Raw genomic sequence first — 15,860 nt, 5'->3', positions numbered from 1 at the left:
GTGCGCGCGATTCAGTATTTAAATGAGAGCCCGCGGTAAAAAGAGGCGCTAAGGACACTAGCGCGTCCCTAGCGCCTTTTTGGACAGGAGCACCAGCTGTCAGCGAGTTTGACAGCCGATGCTCAATTTTGCCGGCGTCGGTTCTCAAACCCACTGACAGCCACGGGTTCGGAAACCGGATGCCAGCAAAATTGAGCGTCCGGTTTTCAACATATGAGGCTCTTTGCTACTGTGCATTCTATTTTCTTGGCTCTTGGTGCAGGAAAGATTGGCCAGCCCTGCTATCGATTGAATGCCTCTGGCGATTAGGGGTACAATGGAAAAAGTATTTACTCAATTTTTGGTAGATCCCTAGTTTTTGTAAAAACATTATTCTAGTTTCTAACCTTTACATATGTTTACCTATCCAACAGGCCATCGAAAACGCACGTCCAACCCCACCGAACCTAATAGCACCCGCAACATGCAAATGCATGTTGATGGCCATATTAGGTATTCCCCCGCGATTCAGAAAGCAAAATGTGCAGCCAAGCCGCATATTTTATTTTCAGAAATAAGCGCCTACCCAAAGGTAGACGTTAATTTCTCCGGGCACCGGGAAAGTGCACAGAAAAGCAGTAAAAACCATGATATTAAGTCGGAGGTCCCGAAAGTTAAAAAAAAGAAAAAAATTTGAAATCGGCCCGCGGCTTGAAAACCGGATGCTCAATTTTGCCAGCATCCGTTTCCGAACCCATGGCGGGTTTGAGAACCGATGCCGTCAAAATTGAGCGTCGGCTGTCAAACCCGCTGACAGCCGCCGCTCCTGTCCAAAATGTGGCGCTAGGGATGCGCTAGTGTCCCTAGCGCCTCTTTTTGTCGCGGGTCCTCATTTGAATACAGAATCGCACGCACAGGAGAGTGGCCTGTGCGCCCACTCTCCCGCGACTTTTACTGTATCGGCCCGCAAGAAATCAGGATGCTGTAGATTGAATGGTGCGTGAGATAACGAGCACAAACAGTGAAATCATAAGCTATTTGTTTTTTTAGGAAAAAGGCGCCAAATAACTCCCCCCCCCCCCTTCATGAAAGCACATCTAGCATCAAAGTAACCGCGCTCCAGATCCCATTACACACCTCAAGCATCTGAGGCTAGACCTGCAGCTTGCCATACTACCGCCAGGTGGCGCGATGCAACAAGGACCAATCGCGGCTGGCACCCTATCACATGACTCGAAAGCGGCATCACGTAAATTACCATTCATTTTTTTGCCGGGCCGGTACGCGCGCCCTCCCAGCACTGCCGAGGTGACGAACACGCACGCTTATCGACATCTTCGTTGTACGTGCGCGCCGGGCGCCAGCGTCTTTGTTGCGCGGGCCTGCGCGCGGCGCTTCCGTTTCCCGGCGTCACTTGCGGCGCGCAGCCTGGCGGCCGCATTGGAAGCGGCAAGAAAGATGGCGGACGGGCAGGCGGGGGGGCCTGTGTGGCGCCGGCTGCAGAAGAGCCAACCCCGGTCGCGGGACCCGCCGCCCGGCTCTCTGGAGCATCTCCGGCAGTACAACGAGAGCGACAAGCAGTGGGCAGCGCGAAAGCACTTTTTGACCCGCCACCTGCCGAGCTACCCCGGCAGCAAGCTGGAGCACCTCATCGCGCTCTCGGTGGTGTGGAGCAACCACATCTTCATGGGCTGCCGGTAAGCACAGGGAATGGTCTCTGAGGCCCCCTTCTCACAGCATCCCTGGCCGCTGGGCCTCGGGAACCCTGTCCCAGCTCCTCCCCTTCCTCCCGGCGCTTCTAGCGGACCTCTCGCACTGCGCATATGCCTCGCCGGGCCGCTTCTGCCGCCTTCCGCTCAGAGACGAGGTTTCTTAGCTGTCAGCGGAATGATTGCCAACCGATTGGGGATGCGTGAAGGCATGGGGGTGAAAGTTACTGTGTGCAAAGAAATCTTTTGGTTTGCTTGTCTGCACCTGCTTGCTGACCTCATCTTTTCAGTTGGCTGAGCAGGAGCCGTACTTTTTCTGATACATTAACTATATTTATTTTCTTGCACTTATTTTATGATTCCTTAGTTCTAACATGCTTGGATTATGACATGTTCCAATGATATCGTGTTCTTTATGCTTGCATAATAACATATTCAATGACAGCACTATTTAAGTTACAGAGTGTGACTACCTGCAAGATTTCTCTCTACCAAAGATAGTCTTTTTTTTTTTTTAACTTCCTCCTTAGTATTCCACCATACAGGGTCCCTACTTAGTTATCCACCTTTCCATTCTCCTAACCAGAAGGCTCAGTAGTTAAATAACAATATTAGCATAGCTATTGCTGAAGCATTCGGCTTCATAGATCTCCTATGTAGTCCACCTCATAGACATGATTATATGAGCCCATGCATTTCCACTAGAACTTCTAATAAATTGCTGGAACTGCAGGCAGTTATGTTGTAAATATAATTATTATTTGCCATACTGTGTAAGCATACAATATATTAAAAATTGTGCTTGCATTGATGTAGTTGGAACATTTGTGAATACCCAGTCTGCCCACATATAGGAAGGCATTATAAAGAAAAGCACTCCCAGTATTAGTGTTTTGGATTTTCTTAAGGTGTTCTTTTGTGAATGTGCTTTGATTTGTTCTACGTAAAGCATGCTTGAATAAAAACCAGCAAGGTATAAGATGAATGTTAATTAAGATAGCATAAAAACTTATTGGGTCCAGTGTTATATTTGATTATTTTCATAACAGGTATGGTGAGCAACTTATGCAGAAAGTTTTGCAGATGGCTGAAGGTATAGATATTGGTGAGATGCCCTCATATGAGTTAGTACCTGGCGCTAAGGGGGCAAAAAGGCCAAGCTCCGCAGATGGTAAGTATAGGCTCACTGTATATCTCATCTTATTCTTCTCAGTGTAAATTGTGCAGATTTATCATGGGGAATGTGTTGTGATTCTAGAGCAGTGGTTCTCAATTCAGGTCTTGTGGGACCAACCAGCTAGTCCAGTTTTCAGGATGTCTTCTATGAATATGCATATGAGAGATTTCAAACGTATTTCATGCATAGTCATTGTGGTTCTCTTGGAAACCTAACTGGCGGGTGGTCTCTAAGGACAGAGGTGAGAACCACTGCTGTAGAGGACATGACATGGTTAGTTAAACTAATACTTCAGAGGCACCAGAGCAGATCCATGAAAGATAATGTTATATTGGAAATGTTAAAGTATGAAGGACATTTAGAAGATCAGACAATGAAATGTATTCTGTTGTCTTAAGAACATAAGAATTTGCCTTACTGGATCAGACCAAGGATCTGCTTTAATCACATCCTCTGGCATTTAATTTCAGAGCTTAATTATGCATTGAGTGAAAGAATTTTCTCTGATTTTGTTTTGAATGTGCTACTAGGAGTCTCTCCTAGTCTTTGTATTTTATGAAAGAGTAAATAACAGATTTACATTTACCCATTATATTCCACTAATGATTTTATAGACCTCTATGATGTCTTGCCTCTGCTGTCTTCTGAACAGCCTTCATCTGTTTAGCCTTTCTTCATAGGGGAGACATTCCATCTCCTTTAACAGTTTGGTCTCCCTTTTCTGTATGCAACTATAACGTTTTTGAGATGCAGTGACCAGAACTGCACATAGGACTCTGGGTGCAACCTTGCCATGGAACAATACAGAAGCTTTGTGACATTTGCTGTTTTTTTCTTCATTCCTTTCCTAATAATTCCTAATACTAAACCAAGGATTTCAAAATATTGTCCATTATGAGGCCCAGGTCCTAATATAGAACCTAATATTGTGTAACTACAGTTTTGATTAATTTTCCCCATGTGCATCGTTTTGCAATTGTCCATATTAAATTTCATCTCCTATTTAAATATCTAGTCTTCCAGTCTTTCAAGGTCTACCTGCAATTTTTTACAATCTAGTTGTGATTTAATAACTCAGAATAACTTTGTGTTCTGTGCAATTTTGATCACTTTACTTACTACTTGTTCCCCTTTCCAGTTCATTTATAAATATATTAAAAAGCACTCATCCTAGCACAGATCCCTGAGGCACTCCACTGTTTACCCTTCTCCACTGAGAAAACTGACCATTTAGTCCTACTGCCTGTTTTTGATCTTTTAACCAGTTTGCAATCCACAATAGGACATTACTTCCTATCCTGTGACTTTTTTTTTTCCTCAGGAGTCTGTCATGAGACACTTTTATTAAACACCTTTCTTAGCATTCAAACAGTTGATCCATGACTAGTGGATTATGCACATCTACCAGGAGATGGAGCAAAGCTGATGTCATGAGGTGTGTGTGTGTATGTATATATGTATATACACACACACACACACATATGTATATACATATACACATAGAGGTTTTTCTGAGGTGAGGGACTATAAGGTATCATAGGAGAGCGGATCAAATTAATTTTCTTTTTTTCTTTTTAAAATTTCTTTTTTAAGCAATCCCTAGTAGGGAGATGCACATCCACCATCTGCTGGAGACAGGGAATACTAGTGGGCTGATGTCAGTACAGGGGTATATATAGAGAATACTAGTGGGCTGATCCACTAGTATTCTCTATATATACAAAATTTCTACATAAATTTGAGCGTGACACGCTGTCAGATTGTGAAGTGGAAATAATTATATGCAGGATCAAGATTGAAATTTGACAAAAGAATCTATTTGTGTAGGTTCATTTGACATCAGAAGTCATCCCCTGATGCAGCCTTAATTGGCGAAACTCGGCCGGAGTCGGGCTCTGTAATTAAATATTAATAAATCTTTCCACGGTATAAGGTTGTCCCCTTGTTGTTTTTTGCCTTTGTGATTCTCCCAGTGCCAGGAGATTTGCTTTCTTGTGGTTTGCGCCACCATCTCCTTCATGGTGTAGTTGTGGAAGCACACCACGATGTGTCTGCTCTGGTTAGGCAGGGGAGCACGTAAGGCTTTGTGAGCTCTGTCGAGTTTTATAATTGGAATTTCAGCATCTGCCTCATTTTGGAAAGACAACAGTAGAAATTGACAAAATCTTGTAATTAGTGCACTGCGATCTTCATTCTCTGGAGACTCCTTGAATCCCCGAAAGCGCAAATTGCTGCTTCTGGTTTTGTTTTCCAAATTGGCCAGTTTGGCTTTTAGGCTCCGATTGTCAGCTATCAGGTCAGTACACACTGTATTTAGATTTTTAGCTGTTTCGAACTGGCAGTCTAGCCTTGTGTCAGTAATCCACCTGATGACCCAGAGTCGACACTTCTTCCCGTAGCTCATCCATATGTTCGAGCATTTCTTGGCAATATAGTTTTATGTCCTTTCGCAAGCTCGCAAACCACTCGCAGAATTTAGTCCTGGTGGGTACCTCTGAGTCTTGGTGTGCTTCAGCCTCCATATTAGGAGCTACTTCCTCTGGTTGCATCATGGAGGTGCCATCTTGGGAGTCTAGCATGCCGCTGTCGTGGACCTCAGTTTCTATTTCTCCCTCTTTGCTGTAAGAACAGCGTCAAAAATCAATATTTTTGCGCTTGGAGGACATAGCACTTGCCTCTGTCATACTGTAAATAAGTTTCATATGCTAAGTTCTTAAGTGCACATGCCCCTTAACATTGTTTATTAGTTTGTTTGCATATCTAATCCTAATATGAATGCAAATAGTTGTAACTCTGCTTGCTGACTCTCTTCTCCTGTACCTTTGTATATCATCCAGTTAACCCCCCTCTCCCGTTCATTGTAATTTCCTTTCTCAGTTACTTGTAAACCGACATGATGTGTCCTACGAATGCCGGTATAAAAAAGTGTTTAAATAAATAGCAGCGATTCCAGCACAGATATTTAGTTTTACTGCACAAGACTGAGTATTGTAGTGGCTTCGATTGAGATAGATTAATGGAGTGGGAGCTGCCATTTCCGCCAATGATGACCATACCATACTGGGTCAGACCAAGGGTCCATCAAGCCCAGTATCCTGTTTCCAACAGTGGCCAATCCAAGTCACAGGTACCCAAACGTTAAATAAATCTCAAGCTGCTATTGCTTATTAATTAATAGTTTATGGATTTTTCCTCTAGGAACTTATCCAAACCTTTTTCAAACCCAGTTACACTAACTGCTGTAACCACATCCTCTGGCAATGAATTCCAGAGCTTAACTATGCACTGAGTGAAAGAATTTTCTTCAATTTGTTTTAAATGAACTACTTGCTAACTTCATGGAGTACCCCCTTGTTCTTCTATTATCTGAGAGAGTAAATAACTGATTTAGATTAACTTGTTCAAGTCCTTTCATGATTTTGTAGACCTCTATCATATCCCCCCTCAGTCGACTGTTCTCCAAACCGAACAGCCCTAACTTCCTTAGCCTTTCCTCATAGGGCAGCCGATCCATGCCCCTTATCATTTTGGTCTTCCTTCTCTGCACTTTTTCCAGTGCAATATCTTTTTTGAGATGTGGTGACCAAAATTGCACACAATACTCAAGATGCGGTCTCACCATGGAGCAATACAGAGGCATTATGATATCCATCGATTTGCCATTCCCTTCCTAATAATTCCTAACATTCTGTTTGCTTTTATGATTGCCACAGCACACTGAGCTGGCGATTTCAATGTATTATCCACGGTGATGCCTAGTTCTGTTTCCTGGATGGTAACTCCTAAGGTAGAACCTAACATTGTATAACTACAGCAACGGTTATTTTTCCCTATATGCATCACATTGTACTTCCCACGTTAAATTTCACCTGCCATTTGGAAGCCCAGTTTTCCAGTCTCGCAAGATCTTCCTGCAATTCATCACAATCCGCTTGAGATTTAACTACTTTGCATAATTTTTTTGTCATCTGCAAATTTGATCACCTAATTCGTCAATCCACTTTCCAGATCATTTATAAATATATTAAGAAGCACCGGTCCTAATACAGATGCCTGAGGCACTCCACTGTTTACCTTTTTCCACCGTGAAAACAGATCATTTAACCCTATTCTGTTTCCTGTCTTTTAACCATCTTGCAATCACTCTTGTTTGGGAGTGAGTTGGAAAAAATGGCCAATAAGTGGGGTGAGTCCCAGGTTACCAGAGAATTTAAAGCAGGTACCACACTAGTTTGGCGCGAGAGGTCATGCTATGAGTTTCAAATGTTTTCGACCCAACAGCGGAGTGGCTTCTCAGAGCGTTCGTCCTTTGGGTAGGTCTCAGTCCTCAGTCCCCAGGTAGCTCAGATGGGGTGCGGGCTCAAGCAGCAGTGCCCCCCAACCCCCTCAATAAGGTATGCCGACCCACCCCTGGGAACAGGCGAATAGGGGGTCGCCTGTCTCTCCTTCTTATCGGAAGTGGGTCAAGGATACATCAGACCAGTGGGTTCTGGAAGTGATAAGAGACTGCTTATCTTGGGACAATTGACTTCTTGGCATATATATTGACACCCAACAGAGGTTAAATAACCTGAGAGAGGGTAAACCTTTGCTTGAAAACTTTTGTGATAAAGCGAATACCATTAAAGGTCTAGTCTCTAAATTATATATGCTTTTTAATGGGCTTGTAGCAGAACCCTTCCTGCATATCCAGAAGTGGGACTTGGATCTAGGGATGTCCCTTAGTCAAGCGGATTGGGATCTTGCTTATGAGGGAGCTGGTAAGTGCTCCATCTCAGCTCAGTTAGAGGAGAATTGTTTCAAGATATTGTATCATTGGTATATTACCCCAGATAAGCTCCATCAGTTGTATAATCGGATATCTTCTGGAGAAAGTGTGGGTCTTTGGGTACCTTTTTCACATATGGTGGCATTGTAATAAAATAATTCCTTTTTTGGAAGCAAGTTTGATTGGCTAGCAAGTTTGTTGGGAGCGGATATCCCTCTTGAGCCATGGTATGTTCTATTGAATTTACCAGCTCTTTGCAGGTTTATATTGCAGCATGCTGTATGATTGCTAAGTATTGGAAACGAGCCAATATGCCACCTTTTCAACAAGTTATAGACAAACTACATACACACCATTGTTCGGCATCTTTAACTGCTGTCTGCCATAATTGAGTGTCGTCTTTCAGGGAAGTGTGGGGACTCTTTACTGACTTCCTTGATGCCAGAGTCTACGAGTTTGAGGACATGTACAGCTGTCTATCTTTAGCGCTTGCTTTAGTCTTACTTCTTTCTCTTTCCTTTCTCTTAACTTTTATCTCTCTTTTTTTAATACCTATGGGGGACGATTGCCTTGTCTTTTGTCTTGAGTGTTTACAAACTTTTACTGAAGGGATAGACCCTTTACTATATTGACAGTATGCTCCTTTATTGTGACTACATTATTGCTTTATCTTCTGTTCTTCACTGCATTTTAATTCAGCATTTCTTGTAATGTATGGCTATAGTTATTGATATTTTAATGTTTGTATTCTGGACTTGATTTCTGTTGAATTATATTTCCGGGATGGTGATCACGTGCTGCTAATTGACAACACTGTGCATTCTCCAAGGGTGGGCTGGGAGGGGTATTATGTTATTGTTGCTGTTCCTCAGATAAATTGATGTATATGTTTGATTACATCATTAAATTTGAATGGCTGATAAATTTTAATAAAAAACTTCAAATATTAAAAAGAGGAAGACAAGGCCAAAAAAAAAAGGCTCCCCTTTTCATTGGTTCCTGGACTAACTGCTCCATGTAGCAGTCATTCATTTCATCTAGAAACTTTTCCTCCATAGCATGCCCTGATGGTACATTCACCCAATCAATTTTGGGTCATTGAAATCTCCCATTATTACTGTGCTGCCAGATATATTAGTTTCCCTAATCTCTGTTAGCATCTCATTGTCTGGCTGTTCATTTTGAAAGGGTGGGTGGTAGTATCACCCACCACTACACTCTTCCCCATGACACATGGAATTTCCATCCGTAAAGATTCTGTTGCGGCTGCCGACATTTCCTCCATCTGGTGAGAGCTCAGCTGATGCGAGCCCTTTAATTTCTTCTACTTGCCTGCTGCCAGCGTGACATTGAAGGGAGCGCCTGAGAGGGATGCCTACAAAATCGGCGTCTGGATGGTGCACCACCGCTGCTGGCGAGCCGCCAAAACCGGGCACGTGGATTTGGGAGGAGAGTATGGATTTTCTTTTTTCTTGGTTTGAAGCTCGGCAGCCATGGGAAATTGGAGATATTAAGACCAGATTTGTGTCTGAATTGCAAGTAGTCAACTACAGGTGAATTACCTTATTTTTACTAGTTAGAAGTGGCTTTTCTTCCTCTTGGTAATGCCACACACCAAGAGGAAGGCAAAATTGAGAGAAATTTCCTCTACTCCTAAAGTAAACTTGAACCAGCCAAGTATCCAGGACTGCTTTCAAAGGCCCCCTCGATGACACCAGGAAGTGAGGTCGCAGGAGGTTTAAACCAGGAGCAGGGGATAAACCTCCAGACATATGAAACATCTTTGAGCCCTGGTGCACCAGCAGCACCAGAGCCTCCAACCCGAAAAGGAGGGGGAGAACGTTTGTTTGAGGACCCCAATTAAGTATGGATTTTACATCACTTTGTGATCAGAGGGGAGCCAGAAGGGTTATCTTGCTCCTCGGAGAACCCTGAAGGAATGGGTTCCAGAGAACAAACAAAGTGGTGAGTTTTCACAGCAATATGATGAATCTGGGAAAACTCCAATGGAGAAAAGAATTGAAGGAGATCAAGTAAGAACTATGATTGATTTACCATTTATTACACCTAAGAAGTTTACTATGGAAGAAATTGGAGTTATGATAATATCTATGCAAAAGTCTATAAATAACTTTTGTGCAAGAGGCTTTGAAGAATAATAAGGTTTTGCAGACCAAGGTGGAAAAGCTAGATAGCTCAGTAAATACTTTAGAGGTTAAAATTGCTGAAATAGAAAAAATCCAGGGCAATTTAATTAGATCTGAAAAGATTCATTTAGATAAGATTGAACTTCTAGAAAATCAAATTAGGAAACCCAATCTTAGGATACTGGACTTTCCAAGGACACATTTGATCTCTCCTAGGGATCTCTTCAAAAGTTACCTGATAAATATATGAGGTATACAGAGACTGCATTTCCCAATTTCAGAAGGAAGAGAGTGTTCAAGATCAAAGACAGGTAAACCAATTGGATAGTAATTTGAATCTCTCAGAATTGATAGAAAAATCTTTTGAAGTGAATATTAGTACACGAGCAACTCTTATAGTACAATTTTCATTTGTTTCAGAGAGAGATCTAGTTCTTAGATCGTATTTTAGGCATCAAAACACTAATTTCCATGGCCAGAATGTCAGGATATTTCCAGACCTCGCCCGAGACACACAAATTAGAAGAAAGGAGGTATTACAAAGAGGGGCTAAATTTATTTTTAAGGTTTCCCTGTCGATGTATTGTTATATTTCAGGATACTAAATAAGTATTCATTCAGCCGGAACAACTGCGCTCTTATTTGAATTCACATTCTTAATCCATTCGATTATTCAGCTGGTAGAAATTAGTTCAGTTGGGGAGAGACACAAATGATGTAAATTTTATATTACAAGTATTTAACTGCTCCTTGTTTCCTTTCTCCAAAATCCCAATTATCTTATGATTGTATTTCTAGATAATACATTGAATGTTAATACAAATTGTAGATGTTATAATTTCTGATTGAAAATTCTGCATAACATTTGTGTATTGTATCTTAAGATATGTAAAAATTTAATAAAAATAAAATAAAAAAAGATTCTGTTGCGCATCTAAGGGTAGATTTTAAAACATGCACGTGCACAAGGATGCAGCTATTTTATAATGTGCACGCATTGGCGTGAGCATGTTATAAAATACAATTCCCCCGCACACACTTGTGCCAGATTTTAAAATCTGCGCACTCATTTGCGGGTGGGTTTCCTCTAACGCGCGCAACAGGGAGGGGGGGGATATTAGAAATATTCGGCAACACAACAGGGCCTTCTCCAGTTTCCTCCCAGTCCTCTCCAATTAAGGAGGGAACTTCCCTAGCCCTATCCTTCCTTCCTTCTTCCCTCTTCTCTCCTCCCTGACCCCAAAACTAATGCTAACCTATCCCCAATTTTTATTTTTATACTTGCTGCTCCTTGGGAGCAGAAGTAAACCCCGTGCACCAGCTGGCTGCCGGCGCGCGCTTCCCCGGGACAGCATATAATGACGCTGTCCTGGCCTGCCCCTTTCTTTAGGCCCAGCACTTCTGCACATGCGCGTGGTCTGGCCCTTTCCAAAATGTGCTCCGTGCGTGGGGCCCAGCCACGCGTGTAACCTCCGATTTTTTTTATGCACGTGGGCCTCTTAAAATTAGGGCTTTAGTCTCCTGTAGGATCTTTATCCTGTTAGACTTTTTGCAACCCCTGAACCAAGTTAATCCACTCTATCATTGCAATATAATTTGTATCCTGATGTAGCACTGTCCCATTGGTTATCCTTCTTTCACCAGGTCTCTGAGATGCCAATTATATCCACTTCTATGGTATGCATTCTAACTCTCCCATCTTACTTTAGTCTTCTGGCATTAGCATATGGACATTTAAAAATGTTTTTTGTCGGTATTAGCAATCTACTTATCACTTGTCAGGGGTATTTTGGAATCTTTTAATTCAGATGGTTCTTTACTTATAGGCACATGAGCTGCTATTGCTTTTATTGGAACTTCTCTCTCGGGATTCCCTAAGGTCTCTTTTAGTATCTTCTGAACCATGTGCTACTGAGCCACTATCAACTTCCCCCCATGTTCTAGTTTAAAAGCTGCTCTATCTCTTTTTTTTTTTTTTTTTTTTTTTTAATTTTATTTATGCAATTTCAAAATACATCAAGGAAACCTTGAAAAAGAAAATCACAAGCTGATACCAAAGAAAAAACATAGGTAATAAAAATAGCAAGAAAAATATGAATTCCAGCTAAAGATCAAGTCCATAATAGTGGATAATCCAAGATTTCAATCTTAAAATAACAAGAGAAGAAAAAACTTCAATCTTATAACATAGGAAAATGAGACAAGTTCACAGCTAGACTCCGTGGGTACACTCAAATGAAAACTAAAATACTCATCTCGGTAAGAACATCAGGCACATCAACTGGGGGCTGCAAAGGAGCAACTTTATCAGCCAAAAAAAAAAAAGTTGACAAGTTCAAAGAATACATACACAGCATTCCTGTATTTAACACAGCATTTACAGAGAACTTTAAGAAAAAATTGAGCCCCCAATTGCAAAATCCTAGATCTTATTAGGAGGAACAGCTTCCGTTTGTGTTACTGCCACATCTGGAAAGGCCTTAGTAAAATATTGGAGAAAAGTACTGTCACAATGCCTAAAATACATTCTAAAGATCCAGTCTCTATCGGAATCCAAAACCAAAAAAGAAGGTTTTGCTAATGCATAACAAAAAATTATCAAAGATAGGAGAGAATTCCATGGATCTTCTCCTCTCAAGCTGTTTTTTTAGACAGAGGTAAATAATATATTCTGGCAATGGGAGGGCATTTTCAGGAATCTTCAAAACCTCCAACAAATACTTTCTAAACATGTCCCTGGGAGAGGTCATAGGGACACATGGAAAACTGACAAAGCGTACATTTTTACGCCTTAAAGTATTTGCCAGATTTTCCATTTTGTTGGAGAGTACAATGGTGTCTTTAACCAGACTATCTTGTATAGATTTAATGTGAGAAAAGCCACTTTTAACATCAGTTGCTGAGCCACTTCCACATTCATCTTGTCTAAAACCACCACTCAAGATTCCAGGGAATGAATCTCAACTTGCAAGGTCCCAATTTGAACAGAGATAATCTTACCCAAGCCTTCTATAGCCTCCCAGATGGTCTCAAGATTAAATGCAGCTGGTCTCATATGGAAAAAAGGCTCCTGCTGAGGAGTGCTCACAGGTGAAGAAATGATAGAAGTTGCACCTCCAACAGCCCCTTCTGCGATGTTGCCAAGTCCCCATGTCAGTAAAACACCACCGATATATTGGAACTCATGGTTAGTCTCCATTCCTCTGCATTTCCTGATCTCAGAGGAGTCACTGCAGTGTCATCCACCAGTGACTCACCCAACTGCATCAAGGAGCCTCGCTGTCACTGAATCAGCGGGAGGTGTTCTTATCACTAGACTTAGCGATGTCACAGAGCCAGGTGAAAGGAGAGGCAAACTTTCCCCTCCAGATATCTTCAACAGCTGTTCAGTCAATGGCGGTTGACCCTGGAGAACGTTAGTGCCCATCGGTCCATGAAGAGTAGAGGCAGGTAAGGCCATAGGGATAGCTGTAAATCTGCCCTTCCTCTTGTAGTCAGAAGAAATAAGGATAGGAAGAAAAATTGAGTTCAGCCTACTAGCTGCTTGCCACAGACATCTAGAATTCTCTATCTCTCCTTTTTTTGAAGGTTAGTGCCAGTAGCCTGGTTCCACCCTGGTTAAGGTGGAGCACATTCTTTCGGAATACACTCTCTTCCCTGAAATGTTGTCCAGTTCCTAACCAAAAAAAAGCCCTCTTCTCTGCACTATCATCTCATCCATGCATTGAGTCTCTGGAGCTCTGCTTGCTTTTGGGATCCTGCGCGAGGAACAGGGAGCATTTCAGAGACTGCTCCCCTGGAGGTTTTGGATTTCTACATAAAAACCTAAATTTGGCTTCCAGAACCTCCCTCCCACACCTTCCTATATCATTGGTACCCACATGTACCATGACAGCTGGCTCTTCCCCAGCTCTGTCTAAAATCTTATCTGGGTGATATGTGAGGTCTGCCACCTTTTTACTAGGCAGGCAAGTTAGCAAGTGATCTTTAACATCCACCATTCACCCAGCTATTTGTATTCCTAAAAATTTAATTGCTAACTGTGACTGCTGACCTAACCCTTCGCTCTTGGGCATAAGCCCTTGGAGAGACATCTTCAGCATGAGAGAATAATGCAGAACCTGAAGAGCAGCTTCTTGCTACATGATCACGTGCTGCTATATGAGGGTAATGCTTGTTAATCAGGTGACCTTGTTCCTTCAAAGCTATTGGATTGGAGTTGGGACTTGGCTACTATGTCCCTGAAAGTCTCCTCTATACACCTCTCTGTCTGCCTTAGCTCCCCTAGATCTGCCACTCTAGCCTTCAAAGATTGGAGAGCCAGGAGCTCTCTGCACCAAGCGCACCCATAACCTCGCTCCAACTGATAGATAATCATGCATGTGGCACTCTGTGCAAAAGGCTTGAAGGACCCTTTCTCGCTGCTGGACTGTTAATGGCATCTTAATATTGCTGAGTTCCTAGTAAATTTAGGTTGCTATGGGAGTGGGGATGTGTAAATCATAAACCTTTTAAATTTGTGATGTATTTAAAGTAGTTCATGTGCCTATAAGTAAAGAATCACCTGAGCTAAAAGATTCCACATTATCCCTGTGAACTGAAAAACAGACTCTAATACAGACAAAAAACATACTTTGAAATGTCTGTATGCCAATGCCAGAAATCTATGAAGCAAGGTGGGAGAGTTAGAGTATATAGCTGATAAGATAGACTTGATTGACATCTCAGAGACATGGTGGAAGGGGATGACCAATGGGACAGTGCTATACTAGGGTACAAATTATATCGCAATGATAGAGAAAAGCAACTTGGTGGAGAGGTAATGCTTTGTCTGGGATGGCATAGAATCCAACAGGATAAGGATCCTCCAAGAAACTAAATGCACAATAAAATGTTTATGGTTAGAAATTCCATGTGTGTTGGGGAAGATTATAGCGATAGGAATATACTTCGTCCACCTGGCCAAAATGATGAGACAGAAAATGAAATGCTAAAGAGAAATTAGGGAAGCTAACCAAATTGGTAGTGCAGTAATAATGGAAGATTTCAGTTACCCTAGTATTGACTGGGTGAATGTAACATCAAGACATGCTAGTGAGATAAAATTCCTAGAAAGAATAAATGACTGATTTATGGAGCAGTTGGTTCAGGAACCGACGAGAGAGGGAATTAATTTAGTGGAGCGCAGGATTTAGTGATGAGACCTCTTGACATTAGTGACCATAACATTATTAAATCTGAATTAATGACTGGAAGGGGGGCAGTAAGTAAATCCATAGCTCTAGCACTAGATTTTCAATAGGGAAACTTTGCTAAAATAAGAAAAATAGAAAAAAACTGAAAGGTGCAGCTACAAAGATTGGGAGTGTACAACAGGTGTGGACATTGTTTAAAAAATACCGTCATAGATTGACAAACTGAAGAGCAGTTGGGAATGGTATACTTCCCAAGGTTCTGAAAGAACTCAAAAATGAAATTTCAGACCTGTTGCAAGTAATTTGTAACCTATCATTAAAATCATCCGTTGTATCTGAAGACTGAAAAGTGGCCCTGATATATAAAAAGGGCTCCAGAGGTGGTGAAAAACTGTGAAAACTACTATAAAGAATAAAATCACATAATATATAGACAGACATTATTTAATGGGACACAGCCATCATGGATTTACCCAAGGGAAGTCTTGCTTTACAAAATCAGCTATATTCTTTTTGAACGGGTGAATAAGCATGTGAATAAAGGTGTATTTGAATTTTCAGAAGACATTTGACAAATTCATTCAAGGCATCTAAGAAAACTAAAAAGTCATGGGATAGGAGGAGATTTCTTTTAGTGGATTGCAAACTGGTTAAAAGACAGGAAACGTAGAGTAGGATTAAATGTTCTGTTTTCACAGTACAAAAAAAACCCAGTGGAGTGCCTCGGGGATCTGTACTTGGACTGATGCTTTTTAATATATTTATAAATGATCTGGAAAGTGGTACGAAGAGTGAGGAGAGCACATTTTGTAGATGACACAAAATTATTCAGAGAAGTTAAATCACAAGCGTGTATTGTGATAAATTGCAGGAGGACCCTTACGA

General features: G+C 41.6%; 1 protein-coding gene across 1 annotated transcript in view; it reads left to right on the top strand.

Annotated features, from left to right (window-relative positions):
- The first annotated feature begins 1,287 nt into the window (after window positions 1-1,287).
- The window catches only part of NKRF (NFKB repressing factor), a 28,261-nt gene continuing 13,688 nt past the window's right edge, over window positions 1,288-15,860 (top strand). Inside the window, exons 1-2 of the mRNA XM_029607610.1 lie at window positions 1,288-1,676; window positions 2,738-2,859. Coding sequence (XP_029463470.1) covers window positions 1,438-1,676; window positions 2,738-2,859 — 361 coding nt within the window. The 5' untranslated portion in view covers window positions 1,288-1,437. The remainder of the gene's footprint in view (window positions 1,677-2,737; window positions 2,860-15,860) is intronic.

The sequence above is a fragment of the Rhinatrema bivittatum genome, chromosome 6 (assembly GCF_901001135.1).
Source record: "Rhinatrema bivittatum chromosome 6, aRhiBiv1.1, whole genome shotgun sequence".
In the NCBI taxonomy this organism is placed as follows: Eukaryota; Metazoa; Chordata; class Amphibia; order Gymnophiona; family Rhinatrematidae; genus Rhinatrema; species Rhinatrema bivittatum.
The sequence above is the reverse complement of the archived record's forward strand: the minus strand, read 5'-3'. Positions and strand labels throughout refer to the sequence as shown.